Source organism: Eleutherodactylus coqui, chromosome 9, assembly GCF_035609145.1.
Source record: "Eleutherodactylus coqui strain aEleCoq1 chromosome 9, aEleCoq1.hap1, whole genome shotgun sequence".
Lineage (NCBI taxonomy): Eukaryota > Metazoa > Chordata > Amphibia > Anura > Eleutherodactylidae > Eleutherodactylus > Eleutherodactylus coqui.
In genome coordinates this window covers 10,066,273-10,085,236 of record NC_089845.1, presented here as the reverse complement: position 1 = coordinate 10,085,236, position 18,964 = coordinate 10,066,273, and the positions used below count along the sequence as shown (strand labels likewise).

General features: G+C 47.8%; 1 protein-coding gene across 3 annotated transcripts in view; it reads left to right on the top strand.

Moving 5' to 3' along the window:
* The window catches only part of MOCOS (molybdenum cofactor sulfurase), a 397,435-nt gene that overhangs the window by 310,727 nt on the left and 67,744 nt on the right, over positions 1-18,964 (top strand). For all 3 annotated transcript variants that reach the window (XM_066579116.1, XM_066579117.1, XM_066579115.1), the window contains one exon: positions 4,688-4,826. In XM_066579116.1, coding sequence (XP_066435213.1) covers positions 4,688-4,826 — 139 coding nt within the window. The remainder of the gene's footprint in view (positions 1-4,687; positions 4,827-18,964) is intronic.

Here is an 18,964-nt window from a genome sequence, read left to right as displayed (position 1 = left end):
GATGCTCCGCATAGGTGATGACTTGTCAAACACCAGAAAACATCAGAAAGTCATGGAAACACCACAGAAACGGATAGGGAAGGGCAGGGGCAGCATGCATGGCTGCATCTGAGGCTCCCAGGTCCCACTATTAAGCCAAAATGGGGGCAAGAGTCTGGCGTCACCCTTCTAACAATTTAGCAAGGCACACGCACTGGCACAGGCACACGTGCTGGCACATCTTAGCTAAGCACCACACTACCTGCAACCAAGGACAATCACTGCCTCCGGGTGACACTGCTACCTCTTCTCCTGGGTTACATGCTGTCCAAACCCCCACACGACCCTGCGTCCACAGTGCACCCAAAATTTTCCCTGCGCAGCGTTCAGCTGCCCTCATGCCACACGCTGGCTTCATAGCCACACCACCCTCATGTCTATTTATAAGTGCATAATGGATGAGGAGGAACCGGAGGCACACACTGCAGAGGGTTGGCAGGGCCAGGCAGCGACCGTCTTTGAAAGTGTGGGCGATAGCCCACAATGCTGTTGAGAATTGATGATAAATTGACGTATGATCATCATTCCAATCCCGTGCCACCTCCATCACAAAATTGTCAGGAGCCGCAAACGTGGGCATAAAGGGCACTCAGGTGCCAGCACTTCTACACATCTCCACAATGCAGCAATACTCTGTGTGGGAAGCACGTGAGCGGGCCCAGGGTCAGGCTCGGTCCCAGCCCCCACCTTGTGTTACCCACAGTGCCGCGATTTACATAGCAATGGGAAATCCATGTGTCCCCACACAATTCTTTCTGTGTAGGTGTCAGATAGCTCAACACCGCAATGGGAAGTCTTTGAGTTCCTTGGGCTTGCCTATGCTGTCGGTGCACAAAGATGGTATTACACAGGAAGAAATCAGAGTGCCCAAACATGGCAGAGTTTCCCCCCGCCAAGGACCTCGGCCTCGGCCCACATTTCTGCCCAAGTGAGTCGGTGTATTTGTGCCAGATAGGTAAAACACTGCAATGGGAAGTCTTTGTGCACCCACAGCATAGGCAGACCCCTGTAACATTTCTGTAGCAGGAGTATAGGCGGACCCCTGTAACATTTCTGTAGCAAGAGTATAGGCAGACCCCTGTAACATTTCTGTAGCAAGAGTATAGGCGAACCCCTCAAACCATTCAGAAGAAACTGTATAGGTGGACCCCAGTAACATTTCTGTAGCAAGAGTATAGGCGGACCCCTGTAACATTTCTGTAGCAAGAGTATAGGCAGACCCCTGTAACATTTTTGTAGCAAGAGTATAGGCAGACCCCTGTAACATTTTTGTAGCAAGAGTATAGGCAGACCCCAGTAACATTTCTGTAGCAAGAGTATAGGCAGACCCCTGTAACATTTCTGTAGCAAGAGTATAGGCAGACCCCTGTAACATTTCTGTAGCAAGAGTATAGGCAGACCCCTGTAACATTTCTGTAGCAAGAGTATAGCCAGACCCCTGTAACATTTTTGTAGCAAGAGTATAGGCAGACCCCAGTATCGTTTCTGTAGCAAGAGTATAGGCAGACCCCAGTAACATTTCTGTAGCAAAAGTATAGGCGAACCCTTCAAACCATTCAGTAGAAAAGGTACAGTCAGACCCCAGTAGAATTGGTGTACCAATAGTATAGGCGAGGCGGACACCTGTAAAAATTTGCCTACCAAGTGTATAGGCGAAGCCTGGAAAAATTAGTTTGCAATGGCCTGAAAAATTGGTGTACCAAGAGTACAAGTGTACCCCTGAAAAATTGCTCAACTGCAAGGGCAGGTGAAACCCAGAAATATTTTTTGAAGATACAGCTCGTTATTGGTTAATTTGTAACAAAGCCTGGAGGCGGCCCTCCGCAAAAATTGGTTTAAGTTTAACTTTTTAAACTTTAAAAACTGATAAAAGTTTTTAAACAGAGCATTTTGGGCTGCATGGACATTGGCAGTTCAGCGTGATGACATGCTGTTTTAGAAGGAGAAGGAGGAGTAATAATATCCGAGAGGGATACACAAAGCTAATTCTCCCCTTTTTTGGGGTGAAAGAGGATGCATTCTTCTCCTGTTGCAGTGAAAAGATTCTTTAGGATCCACTGCTTTCCACCGGTGGAGAAGAGAAGTGTGGGGAAATCCAGCCTTTGTTCATCTTTATGAGGGTAAGTATGTCTGCACTGTCAGTTGACAGGCGGATGATTCCCCCAGCTGCACTAAACACCCTCTCTGACAAGACGCTAGTGGCAGGGCAGGCCAGCACCTCCAGGGCGTACAGCGCAAGTTCGTGTCACGTGTCCAGCTTTGACACCCAATAGTTGTATGGAGCAGAGGCATCACGGAGGACGGTGGTGCGATCGCTATGTACTCCCTCACCATCTTTTTACAGTACTCCTTCCGACTCAGCTTTGACTGGGGAGTGGTGACACAGCCTTGCTGGGGAGCCATAAAGCTGGCAAAGGCCTTGGAGAGTGTTCCTCTGCCTGCGCTGAACATGCTGTCTGATCCTCGTGTCTCCCCTGCTACTTGGCCCTCTGAACTGCATCTTCTGCCACTAGCGCTGTCAGATGGGAACTTTAGCATCACTTTTTCCACCAGGGCCCTGTGGTATTGCATCACACTCGTACCCCTTTCCTCTTTGGGAATGAGAGTGGAAAGGTTCTTCTTATACCGTGGGTCTAGAAGGGTGTACACCCAGTATTCTGTGTTGGCAAGAATGCGTCTAATGTGAGGGTCACAGGAAAGGCAGCCTAACATGAAGTTAGCCATGTGTGCCAGGGTCCCAGTACACAACACATCGCTGTCCTCACTAGGAAGATGACTTTCAGGATCCTCCTCATCTTCAGCCCATACACATTGAACAGATGAGAGGCAAGCAGCATGGGTACCCTCTGCAGTGTGCCCAGCTGTCTCTTCCCCCTCCTCCCCCTCCCCCTCCTCCAAAACACGCTGGGATATAGACAGAGAGTGGTGTGGCTATCAAGCGACATACTGTCATCCCCCATCTCCTGTACCAACCACAAAGCATCGGCCTTTATGCTTAGCAGCGAACTTCTCAGCAGGCAAAGCAGAAGGATGTTAACGCTAATGATTGCCGCATCGCCGCTCACTATCTGGGTAGACTCCTCAGTTTCCAAGAAGCTGGCAGATATCTGCCATCCATGCCCACTCCTCAGTAAAGAATTGCGGAGGCTGACTACCACTCCACCACCCATGTTGCAGCTGGTATTCCACTATTGCTCTACGCTGCTCGTACAGCCTGGCCAACATGTGCAGCGTAGAATTCCAGCGTGTGGGCACGTCGCACAGCAGTCGGTGCTCTGGCAGCTGAAACCGACATTGCAGGGTCCTCAGGGTGGCAGCGTCTGTGGTGGACTTGCGGAAATATGCGCAAACGTGGCGCACCTTGCCAAGCAGGTCAGACAAGTGGGGGTAGTTTTTCAGAAACTGCTGAACTACCAGATTGAGGACGTGGGCCAGGCATGGCACATGTGTGAAGCTGCAGAGCTGCCACCAGGTTACAGCCGTTGTCACACACGACAATGCCCGGTTGGAGGCTCAGCGGCGAAATCCAGAGGTCGGTCTGCTCTGTCAGACCCTGCAGCAGCTTAGGGGCCTTGTGCCTCTTTTCACCTAAGCTGATTAGTTTCAGCACGGCTTACTGACGCTTACCCACTGCTGTGCTGCCGCGTGCATGCTGGTGGGTGGCGGTGTATTTGCACTTTCGCTGCAACGCTGGTGTTAGCGACAGCTGAACGCTGCGCTGAAAGACATTGCTGGATGACAGTGGAGGTGAGGGTGTGGGTGCAAGGTGGGAGGTGCTCGTGTCTGTATCCTGGGAGGGGGATTGGATCTGTGTGCCAGGTTGTGGCACAGGGGAAGAGGCAGGGGTGTGACCCGGAGGCGGTGAATGGCCTTCATCCCACCTTGTCCCCGCGTGGTGTTCGTCTCGAGTAACGAGCATCTCGAGTACCCTAATGCTCGAACAAGTATCAAGCTCGGACGAGTGTGCTCGCTCATCTCTGGTTGTAACCCAATAACAGTGGTAGTTTAGTATTTTTTAAATTTATTACTTCCTTCAATCCAAGATGTACATAATTTTTTATTGAGAATATAATAAAAGTTACATTGTATCTCCTGTTCGTTCACTGATGAGTCGCACCCAGCACAGTCACCTGGTGCAGAGAATTCCCCAATGGTCACTGGGTCTGAGGTTTAGACCCCATACACATCTGCATTCACAATGACAGACACTGTTACAGTACAAACGCTCAATTACAAAGTTAAGAATACACAACGTCCATTTGATGTTCCTCTTATGCAGTTACATTGTACCGTACCCTCCGCAGATCTGTCTGCAGCATTCATGCTTTCTGAGACACTCGTACAGTAAACATTTATCCAAAGGCCTTTGTGGACCAACTCCCTGCATCTAGAGGCTCTACCTGTCTGTCACTGCAGTAGGTATCCTATAATGTTATTATCGCTACATAATACGCTCTACATCTAGAAGCATCCCTCGTGACCCTCGCTGGTAACAGGAACTCTCTTCAGGCATGATATAGCTAACTGTTCACATATCCAACAATTATCCAAGGCTTACAGAACTCCCCTTAGTAATTAGCAGCATGACTGCAGTGCACACTGCGATTATCACATGGCCTTCTAATATAGATGCTTGTTTTCATTGCAGGGAGGGCACAGACCCTGCTGATGATTTGCACGGGGATCAAATGACTCGACGCTTCCGAGCCAATTTAGTCATTGACAGTAAAATACCTTTTCAAGAGGAAGAGTGGAATGAGCTTTTCATCGGCTGCTTACACTTCAAGGTACAGTTGTGTGGATCCGTTACTGTTGTTATTCACCCTACCATGACGATCATTCACAGAACTCAATGTTTCTATAAGGGCCGCTTCACACCAGCAATCTGCTTTCAGTTTAGCTGTTCCTTCACGGGAAATGTGAAAGCGAAAGAAAATGCTTGTGGGATGAAGTTATCACGCCATCTTTGTCAGTGTGGACACCATAGAAACAACCTCCCCCCCCCTCCCCCAAAAGGAAGCAGTTACCTTTTTTCTATTTCACATTATATGGCACACTAAATAGTACTGCTGATGGAAGTAATATTGGGGTTTGGAATCCCTGCAGGGAATTATTTTATATACGCAGATAAGCTTATTCCTCAAAACTTTCAAATACGACTCGGTTGAAGTAAATCATCTTCACTACTCTTTGCTTTAGCCGGGAAGAAAAGTTCTCATGTTGGACAATTTTATAACTTACTACCAGGAGATATGCGTGAATCGAAGAAAGCACACGTTTTAAATTGGGAAAAGGACCTATCCAAAGGCTCTTCCTGTAAACAATGGCTCAGGCGTTTGTATGAGCCAATACATCGACGCTCAATCGTCGCATTTAGAGATCCACTACAAACTGCTAACCGGATGGGATTTTACCCCAATAAGATTAGCCAGGCTCTTCCCAGAGATGGATTCATCATGCGGACACCCAGGTTCTCTGATGCATATATTTTGGGGTTGCCCCTCTGTTATTCCCTTTTGGAACAGTGTATTTGACTTAATTTCAAATATTCCAGGAGTAAAACGTGCTAGTTCCTTGCTCTGGCTGTCCTGCTTCTGGAGGTCAACATCATCCCACTTTCTTACAGAAGGAGGTTGATATGCCATATTTTGCTGACAGCTAAGATCCTTCTAACTAGTCTTTGGAGATCCCCAGCACGCCGTCACTCGAAGATTTAATCTGTGACGTCACAGATCATAGTGTTCATGAAAATGTTCATGCTCTTCATAATAGCCTTCTTAACAAATGTAACTTAATTTGGAATCCTTGGCTTCTGTACCTTCCCTTTAAATCTTGTTTAGTTACTCACATTTATTATTTCACATATTGCATTGCAGTTTTATTAAATACATTATATTATGCATCAAAGGGAATAAAGTCTCCCTAATAAACTAAAACAGGGAGGGGACCTGCCTAACCAGCAGATTAACCGTTCTGACAAGGACGAACCTGACTTTGTACCTCGGCCATTAGTTAACCCTATGAGGGATAGGGGAATAACACAGAAAACAAGAAGGAATGAATATAAGCTGCTGTACCCGTCTTTGCGTAGTCACTGGTAACAGAGGAACCAGCTCCAGGCTTCTGGCTTCCTCCACAGCAACATATACATATATGTATAACTACTTCATTTGTCAATCTCTTAGCTGTAGGTTTGGCGTTTTTATTTATTTTATTCTACAAGCCACACCTCTAATTGAGAAGAGGTCTATGCAAACCAATATAAACTCCAAGACACCTACCTCTGGAGGCTGTATGCAATCATCTGCAGTCCCTGAAATGGATAGTCTGGAGGACAAGGGAACCAGTACAAACCAGGTCACAGCAGTGTTGAACCCTGGAGCAAATCAAACAGAAGACACCATACCATATAGTACCTCCTTAGAGCAATGGGGTAGCTCATAACTCAGGTGTGTCATCGTGGTGCAGATTATGTGGGGAAAGATACGGATTAGTTACCAGTAGTCCTTTTTCCAGGAGTCATCACAACGGCCCCATTTGCAATGGAGGTTGCCCTCTGACCCAGGTAGGGACAGGAAGAGTTTAAAAGCACCTCCCTTTCCACCATGCTTTAGTGACTTACAAATTATTACGGTGGACAATGTTTACTAAACCAAATTTTACCTTTATTCGGTCATATTTACATTTAAAGAACATAAATTATTCTAGAAGGGAGGGAACTATGGGCCGTCGTGATGACTCCTGAGAATGGGACTACCGGTAAGTAATCCGTATCTTTCCAGGGAGTCATCCCGACGGCCCCATTACATATGGAGTATACCAAATTATACGTGGCTTTAGGGCGGGACTACTGCCTGAGGGACTGTTCGTCCATAGCCCAGGTCTTTGTCCGACTGGACGTTAACCCTATAATGTCTGATAAACGTGTGTATGCTAGACCAGGTGGCTGCTTTGCAAATTTGCTTGGCAGACGCCTGGCCTTTTCTGCCCAAGAGGAGGAGAGGGAGCGCGTGGAGTGGGCTCTAATTTTTCCCGGAGGATCGAGGCCCCTGGCTTTATATGCCTCTTGGATGGCAGTCTTGATCCACCTCGCAATGGTGCCCTTAGATGCCGTCTTTCCTTTTTCCAGCCCCTGAAATTGGATAAAGAGGTTATTATTTTTGCGGAAAGAGTGGGTAGTCTCTATATACGCTAGAACGGCTCTCCTAACATCTAGGCTATGAAATTCTCGTTCTTTTTCATTGCGAGGATTTTGACAGAAGGAAGGCAGAGTGATTGTCTGCTCCCTATGGAATCTTGACACTACCTTCGGTAGGAAGGCTGGGTCTAACTTAAAAGTAATTCTGTCAGCTTGTATTACCATGTATGGTTCAATACAGTATAAGGCTTGTAATTCCCCTATTCTCCGAGCCGAAGTTATAGCGACTAAAAGGGTAACTTTTAACGTGAGTAATCTCAGGGAAAGTTGGGAGAGGGGTTCAAAGGGGGGTTGGCAAAAACTATTTAGGACTAGGCTTAGCTCCCAGGTAGGGAAGGTTTCTCTAATAAAGGGTCGAAGTCTTTCTGCCCCTTTGAGAAACCTACGCACCCAGCGGTGTTCTGCCAAGGGGAAGTCTAGGTAGGATCCTAGTGCTGCTGTATGAACCTTAAGGGTTCTTGGGCTAAGGCCTTTCTCTAGGCCTGCCTGTAAAAATTCCAGGATTGCGGGTATGTCAATACCTGGGATTTTCCCTGGATCTATTTTGCAGAAGTCTGTGAACTTCCTCCATATCCTATCATATAAGGCTGTAGTGATAGGTTTATGGCTCTTTGTCAGGGTGGTAATTACTTTATGGGAGAGTCCCTTCCCACGCAGTATCATGCTTTCAGCATCCATGCTGCTAGATTCAACTTTTCAACCCCCGTGTATGTTAGCGGGCCCTGGAGCAGGAGATCTTCCACGGCTGGTAGTAGGAGTGGACCCCGAATAGTCAAGGCTTTTAGTAGGGGATACCAGGGCCTTTTGTCCCACATGGGGGCAACTAGGATGACTGACACCCTGCTGGTCTGGATTTTCCTGAGGGTGTGGGGGATCAGTGGGAAAGGGGGAAAGGCGTATGCTAGGTCCATGTCCCAGCTTTGGGACAGGGCATCTACCCCGCATGGGTTGTCTCTTGGATTCAGCGAGTAAAAGTCCCGGCACTTTGAATTTTTCCTCGTGGCGAACAGGTCTATCTGCGGTTCTCCCCACCGGCAGCTTAGTTGGTCGAAGACTCGCTGGTTCAGCCCCCATTCTCCTGGAAGGATGCTCTGTCTGCTCAGGAAGTCGGCAACGACGTTTGTGGACCCTTTTAGATGGATCGCTGAGAGAGACAGCACGTTGGATTCCGCCCAGCGGAGTATCTTTATCGCCAGTTGTTGCAGGTGTGGGTGTCGCGTTCCCCCCTGGTGACGAACAAACGACAGAGCTGTCATATTATCAGTCAGAATTTTGATATGCCTTCCTCTTACAAGGGGTTCTGCTGCCTGAAGGCCCTCCCAGATTGCCCTTAATTCTCTGTAATTTGATGAATGCTTAGCTACTTGGGAGTCCCAGGTTCCCTGTAGATTTAGGTTGGCTACTTGCGCTCCCCATCCCGTTTTACTGGCATCTGTTGTGATGGGTACAGTAGGTTCTTGCGACCAGGAGGTACCTTTGCTTAGGTTCCTCTGTGAGGTCCACCAGCGTAGGGACTCTTTGACTCGGACGGACAGGCTCACCTTCTTATCCAGGGAGGTCTGCCGTTTGTCCCACCTGGCAAGGATGAACACCCTGTAGTTGCCGAGTATGGGCTTGTGCCCATGGTATTATCTGTATGCAGGCTGTTAGGATGCCAAGCACCTTCATTGTTTATCTGATAGATACCTGACAGAGGGAGGTTACTCTTTGGATGAGGTCTTCCTTCCTAGATGATGGAAGCCGAAATTCCTGGATGTGGGAGTCTAGTAATACACCCAGGTATACCTTCTGTGTACCTGGGTTCAAGTCGGACTTCTGTTCATTGACTATCCACCCTAAACTGTTTAGGGTAGACAAGACCATAGATAGGTCTATACATATAGTATTTTCTGTCCTCGACACTAAGAAGAAGTCATCCAGATATGGGAATATACGGATTTGGTTCCGTCTGAAATAGGCTACCATCTCATTATTATCTTTGTGAACACCCGAGGAGCGGTGGAGATTCTGAATGGAAGGGCCGTAAACTGATAATGTTGGATCCTGTCACCCTCCCGCAGAGCGAAGTACTTGTGATGGACTGCAGCTATTGGGATGTGGTAGTATGCATATTTGAGATCTATAGTGCACATTACACTATCCCGGTCTATTAGTGGGACGATAGACCTCACTGTTTCCATCTTGAATTTTTTATACGAAATAAGTTTATTTAGGGCTTTAAGGTTAAATATAGTCCTAATGGAACCGTTTGTTTTTTTGATTAGAAATAGGGGGGAATAGAATCCCTCACCACTTTCATGATCAGGGACTTGTGCAATGACCCCTAAGTCCTTGAGTTCCTGTACACCTTTTATGAGGGTCCCTTGTTCTTGTAGGGACCCAGGGGAGGTTATGAGGAATCTCCTAGGGGGTAGAGAGTGGAACTCAATTCGGTACCCTGCTTCAATTATTTGGAGTACCCAGGGGTTAGATGTTATCCCCTGCCACTGACTTAGATAGCGTGCTAATCTACCCCCTGTTTGTTCAGGAGAGGGTTGAGCTTCCTTACCCCGACCTCCCTTGGGGTACGACCATCTTCCAGTCTTCACTTTCCCTTTAACTTCGGGAGGTGGCTGGCGTGTCCTCCTCGGAAAGGATGGTTTCCTGTAAGGCTGTCTGTCGGGAAGGGTCTTGCTCTTGTCGCCGACTTTCTCCAGGATCTTGTCCATGACGGGCCCAAACATGTATTCCCCTTGGAAGGGGATGGCGCAGAGTTTGTTTTTTGATGTCACATCTGCGGCCCATAATGCCCTTCTTGCTGAATTGTTAAGGACTCCGGTTTTTGCACCATATCTCACTGTCTCCGCTGATGCATCGGCCAGAAAAGCGGTAGCCATTTTTAGGAGGGAAAGACAACCGGCTAACTCCTCTCTAGGGGCCCGATCTTTGATGGAGGCTTCCAGCCTGTTTAGCCATAGGACCATCGATCTGGCCACGGAAGTCGAGGCTATGTTGGTCTCGATGGTAAAGGATGTTGCCTCCCAGGCCTTCCTCATTAACCCGTCAATTTTCTTATCCATCGGATCAGACAGTTGTGAGGTATCTTCAAAGGGCAAGAGGGTTTTCTTGGCCACCTTTGCGATTTGTATGTCGACCTTTGGGGTCTCCCTGTATAGGCGGACGTCCTCAGTAGCGAACGCAAGCTGGCTTCGGATTTCCCTTGATACCGCTATTCTTTTCTCAGGCTCCTGCCATTCATCGGCAATTACCTGTTGTATGGTCTGGTTGACCGGGAACATGGTCTTTCTCCTTGACCGGAGGCCGCCGAACATTTCATCTTGGATTGTCCTAGGCGGGTGATACTCTTCTATCTGCATTGTCTCCCTCACCGTCTTGATGAGGTGTGCAATGCCGTTTAAGGAGAAATAATACTTTTTCTCATCCTCTATAAGTACTGGCGGGTCCTCTAGCTCTCCTTCAGACAGGAGCTCCAGGGATTCACCGGAAATTGAGCTTGCCGATTCGGTTTGTCTTGGCCTTTTAGGGACCCGTGATGGACCTGGCTGAGCCTGGGGAAGGGACGCCATGGAGGCCTGTAATTCTTCCCTGATCATACAGCGGATGTCAGATTTAAACGCTGCTTTTTCCTCTGCTAATATTTTTCCTGTGCATTCGTCGCATAGGGGTTTTTTATAGTTCTCAAGCTTTTTGCTGCAGAGGACACATTTTTTTGATTTTTTTTTCCTTGGGTCCGCCTTACTCTTCGGACCTTCCTTATCCATCTAACCCATACAACAATGGTGGAGAGGGGAGAGAAAAAGGGGAACATATATGCATCCAATCCAGTACAAGCGGTAATTTGCGCATTCCATTTTTTGGCATATAGCCTACTCACGGCTTGTAGGGTATCTGTTTCTCCCTCTCGTGCTGAGCTGTCGCGAATAGACATGTTGTTTGGCACTTCTAGTCAGTCAGCAGGATACCTCCATGGAGTAGAGCCTGCTTTATATAGGAGAAACTTTGAATTTGGCGCCATTTCTGGGTTCTCGCCGGTAGCCACGCCCCCTACGTCGAGCGCGTGACGTCACCACGCCGGATGACTTCACCACTATTCGCGCCAAGGATGCAGGAGCTCCGGGAGGCTGCCGCTGCTGTTTCTCTGCCAGGAGGAATTATCTCATCGCGGCAGCTGCGGCCAGTGTGAGGGAGACCTGCGCTGCTGAGGCGACTTACGGCTCCGTCGGCAGCGCAGGTCGGGGATGCAGGGACTCGGCGGTATGTGGCCCCGACCTCTACCCCTCCAGGGGGATCGAACAGTGTGCGGTGAGTTTTTTTTCTTTTTTCCTCCACAGATGATCTTGGAGTTCTCTGCTCATCTGTCCCACCATAGGGACAGGAAGACACTAAAGCATGGGTGGAAAGGGAGGTGCTTTTAAACTCTTCCTGTCCCTACCTGGGTCAAAGGGCAACCTCCATATGTAAATGGGGCCGTCGGGATGACGCCCTGGAAATCATTCTTTCTTCTACCAGTCAGTCTTCCTCAGAGACTCGTTCCTGCAATCTAAGCAACAGAGAAATATCCACACCCAATCCGTGTGTAACTTTAGTTCAGGAGAGTCCAACTAATGCATCTACTCTCCGGAGTAACATCCTTGGTGTGAGCTTGGTAGAGATCTAAGTTAGGCAAAGGCAAAGTCCTGATGCAAGCAGACTGTTTTTGAGGGGGGTCTTGCCATTTCCTTCCCCAGTCATCTTTTATCCCCCTCATTTTACTGATGGGCCAACTACCTGAACCACGCAGGGATTGAACCTGCAACATTCAAATCGTGAGCGAGAGCTGCCCCAATGCTCTGCACCACATGAGACTCTCCAGGAAGATCTGTGTGAACTTGTGTCCACGACAAAACACTGCTTCTACGTTCTAGATTGGTTTACTTAATGGTTCAACAAGTGACAAAAAAAATGTCATTGCCACACAAAAGGTGCGAAATCAAATGCTATTCCAAAAGTGTTTCTCAGATCGATGTTACCTTCAAGCCAGTCCACCCTTTGCAGCGAATGCTATTATCTCCAACCTCCTCGGATATGTCCCAGGAAAGGAGTGGTTATTCCTCCCGCTTACGAATATTGGTCACCAATGCATAACCTGTTCTGCTTGTCCATCTCCATGACATTTTGGAACAATCTACAAAAAACCCTCAAACCATGCATTAGTAATTGGTTTATTTTTTTAACATGCTCTGATGCAATTTAGTTCTGTCGGATCTGTAGTGATTTGAAAAAACAGAGTATTTTCAGGCTGGCCAGTGGTTACTGTTCCCATTTCCTCCCCCTTTGAATCCATGTGAAAATACTATAGTGGAATTCAACGTAGCTACTTTTTACTGTAGTAAGGCATGTGTTAGAATTGGGGTTGCCACCAGGTGTGCGGGGGCCCGGGCTGGCGTCTCTGTCCGGGGTTCCCCCACTCTGGTGGTTGGTCGTGGCGGCCGGCGGTGCGCCCCGCGTCGTGTGCAGGCATTCCCGTCTAGAGGTCGGCCACGTAGCACTCTGGTCAGTGGGCGTCGCCGGGGGGGGGGCGTTTTATGATTCCCCCGGTGGTCATGTGACTCATGTGCGGGGAGTTCTACACATAAACCAGGTCGGCCACTCTCACATTGCCAGTGTTTGGTTCTGATCCGTTCTGCCGCAACCCGCTATCTCTGACTTGACTTCTAGTGTTTGACTACTGCTTGCCTCTCACTTCACTTCTGATTATCCTGCAGTACTGCGCATGTGCTTTCTGGTTCTGACCCTGCCTGGTTTTGACTGATTACGTCCTGTTAGCTATTCAGGTTCCCACCTGTCTGTCTCAGGGGAGTAAGTAGGTAGGGACACAGAAAAGGGTTGGCATAGGGAGTCCCTGTCCATCTGCCCTGGCCAGCCCTAATCGAAACACTGGCCATACTGTTGCTGGGAACCTGTCTCTATCTTCCCGTTTAAACCCTGATATGGAGGCTGTTGCGGCCCTTGCTAATCAGGTGCAAGCCTTAACTGGGTTGGTGCAGGATTTGTCCGCTCGGCTCCAGCATCAGGAGCAGACCGCTGCTGGTACTCCAGTTCCGGACTCGGGGGTCGAACCCAGGGTTTCGCTACCTGACGTGTTTTCAGTTGACCATAAGACGTTCTTCATTTTCCGTGAAGCTTGCAGGTTATATTTCGAATTACGCCCCCACTCGTCATAGCATTCGGGTTATGTAACGCGCCAGCTATTTTTCAAGGTTTTATGAATACCATTTTCCATGACATTCTGGGCGCGTTCATGGTTGTTTATTTAGATGACATTCTGGTAATCTTTGCTGATTGGGAGAGCCATATCAGGCATTTAAGGACCGTGCTGTCCCGTCTTTGAGCCCATCAATTGTATGCTAAGTTGGAGAAATGCCTTTTTGGTGTACAGGAAATTGCCTTTCTGGGATATGTCATTTCTCCATCGGGCCATCCGAATGGACTTGGAGAAAGCCATTGCCGATTGGGTGCAACTTAAAGGCCTTACAACGCTTTTTGGGGTTTGCACACTTCTATCGGAAATTCATTAAGAACTTTTCGGTGGTGGCCAAACCCTTGACTGACTTGACAGAAAAGAGGGCTAGAGTGGATTACTGGTCACCGGAGGCAGTGGAGGCCTTTGCACTTCTTAAGAGGGCTTTTTCCACAGCACCGGTGTTGGCTCAGCACCAATTGGATCACCCATTCATCATTGAAGTGGATTCCTCCAAGCATGGTGTGGGGGCAGTCCTCTTGCAGGAATCTCCCGGCCGACCTGGTCTCCAGCCCTGTGCGTTATTTTCCTGAAAATTCAATCAGGCAGAATGCAACTATTATATTGGCAACAGGGAATTATTGGCCATAAAACGGGTTTTTGATGAGTGGAGACATGTCTTAGAGGGCGCTCGTCATACTATTACGGTCCTCATGGACCATAAGAATCTGGTTTTTCTGGAGTCCGCTAAGTGCTTGAAGGCACGTCAGGCCAGGTGGGCATTGTTTTTTCCCGTTTCAATCTTGTAGTCATCTATGTGCCGGGGTCCAAGAATGTCAAGGTTGTTGCGTTCTCACACAGCTTTGGGGTCCCCAAGGTAGAGGAGAGTCAGCCAGAGAGTATTCTAGGCGTGGTTGTCGCCGCTCTTTCTCTGACACCGCTGCTTTACTCCGATCAGCTCAGCAGTCGGTTTCCCAAGTCCTTCTGAAAGGGAGGCTATTTCTACCCTGTGCCTTGTGGCTCTTCATATTGGAGGAGGTTCATTTGCCGGTGTTAGCTGGACATCCAGGAGTCCGAGGCACCCTTGAGCTGTGTGGCTGTTTGTATTGGTGGCCACAAATGTGTCGGGACGTCCGGGAGTTTGTCAAGTCCTGCCCAATCTGTGCTCGAGGGAAGGGTGTACGGAGACGACCAGAAGGTCTGCTTTGTCCTCTTCCCATTCCGGAGAGGCCATGGACCCATTTGTCCCAGGGGTGCTCGGTCATCTTGGTGGTCGTCGACAGATTTTCCAAAATGGCGCATTTTACTGCCCTTAAGAAGCTTACGTCCACACCTGAGTTAGCCACCATTTTTGTCAGGGAGATTGTGCGCCTGCATGGGGTCCCTCAGGATATTGTTTCCGACAGGGGAATCCAATTTGTTGCCCGGTTTTGGAGGGCGTTTTGTAACAATATTGGTATCGGGTTGTCGTTTTCCTCTGCCTTTCCCCCGGAATCCAACGTGCAGACTGAACGTATGAACCAGGAACTGGTTCAGTACCTCAGAATGTATGTGATTAATTGTCAGAGTCTCTTGGTCAATTACCTTGCGTTGGCAGAATTTGCTATCAATAATCATACTCATTCGTCGTCTGGTGTTTCTCCTTTCTTCTGTAATTTCAGTTTTAACCCCCAGGTTCACTGTGTCCTTTCCCTCTTCCTCTAACAATCCGTCTGCAGGTGCTCAGGTTTAGTATCTATGGCAGGTGTGGGAGAAGGTGCAGGGCAATTTGAAGCAGTCTAGGTATGCAGTGCTTAGGAGGAGCAGATGTACACATACTATCTCTGAACCTTTGTCTGTGGGCCAGCTGGTGTACCTATCTTCTAAGAACCTGAAGTTAAAGGTGCCTTTGTTGAAGCTGGCTCCCCGATTTGTGGGTCCTTTTCCTGTCACTAGGGTTATTGGTCCTATGACATACGAGCTGGCACTATCACAAATCGCTCCTTAAGAGGTATGTTCCTCCAGTTTTATTGGGGGTAAAAAGCTAAAGAAATCATTTTTTTAACATTTCTAGTTATTTTTTTTAAATTAGTAAATTTACACTAAAATAAAGTATGGGAACGGGTTCCTCATTTTGTTTTGGACGTTTTGATATATAATATTATGGTTTTGGATTACAGGGCGCATGTAGAGACGGTTGTGGTTGGCGTCGGTTTTGGGTTATTTTCTTTTTTATGTATATAATGTGTTTTTTTTTTAAATTCGTTTTATTTTGACAAAACAAAGGCATTGTAGAATACAGAATAAAGAGAGTTTTGTTAGGTATGGCATTGTTCATACATACATTTCCATTACATTAGGATCGATATATCTTATTACTGTATTCCTCGGATAACTTGACAACAATAAACTTTTTAACTTTTCCCAAAACGGTTCTGCTCTAACTTATTTCAATTTTGATAGAAGAACTGTATTGCATTTGTATCCAGTGTAGGGTAGAGGGAGTCTCCACCGCCATCCACTTCATGGCTATTGTCTTGCGGGCCAGGAACAGGATCTTTTCAAGAAAGATGCGGGTGTGATGTGGCCACATCTCCTCCTCCAGTAGGCCAAATAACGCCACCTTGGGGTCTAGATCTATAGTCAGTGGGGGAGGTAGTAGTGCATTTATAAGGTTAGTAATTTCCGACCAGTACTCATTAACTGGGGGGCATTCCCATATCAGATGCCAAAAGTTCGCGTCTGGTTGACGGCATCTGTGGCAAGCATTTGAGGATGCGGTGCCCATTCTATATAAGCGGCTAGGGGTAAGATAGGCCTGATATGTTATGTATAATTGGATTAATTTGTTGTTTACAGCGGGGGAAACTACCAGGTGGGACTCAGAGATGTCCTGCCATTCCTCAGGTGTGAGAGATGGAATAGTTCGTTTCCATTTGTCGTATGCTGTAGGTGGGTTAGGGGCTATTTTGGCCGAGAGGAGATGCGTATATAGGGCCGAAATTAGCCCCCTGGGTCCCTGAGACTTGAGGATGCCAATTGTAGGGAATTTAGATATATGTGTTGATGTGGGTGGGAATTGGGAGTTCAGAGCGTGTCTCAGCTGGAAGAATCTGAATAGTTGGAGATGTGGGGACTGCAGCTTGTCGCGTAGTTCTGTGAATGTAGGGAATATTCCGTCTGTATATATGTCGTTTAGTGTGTGTGCCCCTTGAGCCATCCAATATTGTGGATCTGGGATTGATTGTAGGGCAGTGAGGCCAGGGTTATTCCAGAGACAAAGCTCGGGTAGTGTATCTCGGTATTGTTGCAGCGCCTTCACCTCCCTCCACACCCCAAGGGCTAGTCTATGAAGCGGGACCACGTCGGAGGGGTTAGTGTATTGCGGGAATTCTAGGTAATTTAGAAGATTATTGCCTTTTACTTGCTTTGCCAATTGTTTGTCTGCTATGGGCAGCTCCCTATTCAGGACCCAGGTCCGTATATTTCTCAGTTGTCCTGCCAAATAGTAGAGTCGGAGGTCCGGAAGGGCCATTCCGGCCTGCTCCTTGGGCCTTTGTAATATCGACAGACTTAGCTTGGAGCGAGTGGAGTTCCATACAAAGGAGGTGATTAGGGAGTTTAATGTCTGGAAGAAGCGTTTGGGGACTGCTACTGGCATGTGCTGTAGTATATACAAACATTTAGGCTGTATGGCCATTTTAATAAGATTTATGCGCCCTGCCACAGAGAGCGGTAGTTTGGTCCATCCTTTTAATGTGTGTTTTATGTCGTCCAGCAGCGGGTCCATGTTTTCTGCTATGGCGTTATTGTGATCATACGGCATTAGTATCCCCAGATATTTGAATGTTTGGACTGGTTTTAGCCCATACTTAGTTACACAGGGGTCATTTCCGGGGTTGGAGTTTGTATATAGGATTGTCGATTTAGACCAGTTGACGTACAGACCCGAGTAACTGGAGAACCTATCTATGTGGGTCATGGCTTGGGAAAATGAGTTCATTGGGTCTGATAGAAAAAGAATTGTATCGTCCGCGTATAGTCCCACCTTACTCTCGGGGTCCGTCCATCTAATACCTTTTACACTGGGGGCGTCTCTCAGACGTATTGCCAACGCCTCAATGGCTATGGCAAATAGAGCCGGGGATAGAGGGCATCCCTGACGGGTACCTCTTGCCAGTTGGAATTCGGGTGATGGAATGCCATTTACCACTACATTCGCGCTCGGGGACTTATATATGATTTTGATCCATTGTTGGAATATGGGTCCAAATCCAAAGCGGGTCAGACAGGCCTCGAGAAAAGCCCACTCCAGTGAGTCAAAGGCCTTTGCCATGTCCAACGAGACCAAGGCCCAGGGCTTATTATATTGTTTTCCCAGTTGCATGGCCGTCTGGACTCTACGGATATTTATTGTCGTAGATTTCCCAGGCATGAAGCCCGTCTGGTCCGGATGGACAATGGACAGAATCACTTGATTTAGTCTAGTTGCTAGGATTTTGGTTAGGATTTTGTAATCGGCATTTACCAGTGAGATTGGGCGATAGGAGCTACAATCTGTCGGATTCTTTCCGGGTTTCTGTATCACCACTATTGAGGCTTTGTAGAATGAGGGTGGAAACCCAAGGCTTTGCCAGGGTGTCGGCATTTTCCCTAATAAGATGGGTCTCTTGCAAACTTATAATGTGTGCGTTAGTTTGCCGAATATACGCGAAGACCGCTCCTCGCTTAAGGGCGGTGCCGAGACCTCGGACGTTCCAACTAAGACATTTTAGAGTCATTGCTGACTGTGTGGATATATGTTTGAGGTGTTGCCTCTGTGCCCCTAGAGTAGGGAGAAAGGGGGAAGATCTGTGGGTATAGGGAGGGGAGTTGTGTCGATGCAGACCTGCTAAGAATATTATTGAAGAGCAGATTATAACATTTTGAACCTTCAACCTCTGACATTTTGCTTAATTTCGGCATAAATGTCAAAAACATCAAACAAGAATAAAACAATTTAGCTACAATCTATACAGAAGTAGCAGATGTTCCTCTAATATGGGGGGGGGGGGGGGGGAATATCCCGGTGGCCTACAGAGGATCATGGGCGTTTGCCAGATCTGTTGGCAATTTAAAGATATTGTCGCCCCATGCTTCAGCGTCTATAGGTCAGGGGGGTATCAGTCGCACAAGATTATAAGTTCAGAGTCCCGCCATAGATATTGTGGGTTCAATCGTCTTCCAGTATTTGCGGGTGCATATCCAGCCACTCCGAGGCCTCAGTGGGGGATTGAAGAAAAACCACTTTTCCTTGGGCTACGATACGTAAGCGGGCTGGGTACGCCATTGAATAAGGGATGTTTCTTTCTTTGAACTTTCTTTTGGCGTCTATGAAGGTAGCCCTTTGCTTTTGTAGCTCGGCTGAAAAGTCAGGGAATATAGAAATTATTGCGTTATTATACTTTAATGGGCCCTTTAGTCTAGCTTGACGAAGTGCCGCATCCCGATCTCTGCAGTTCAGAATCCTCACTAGGAAAGGGCGCGGG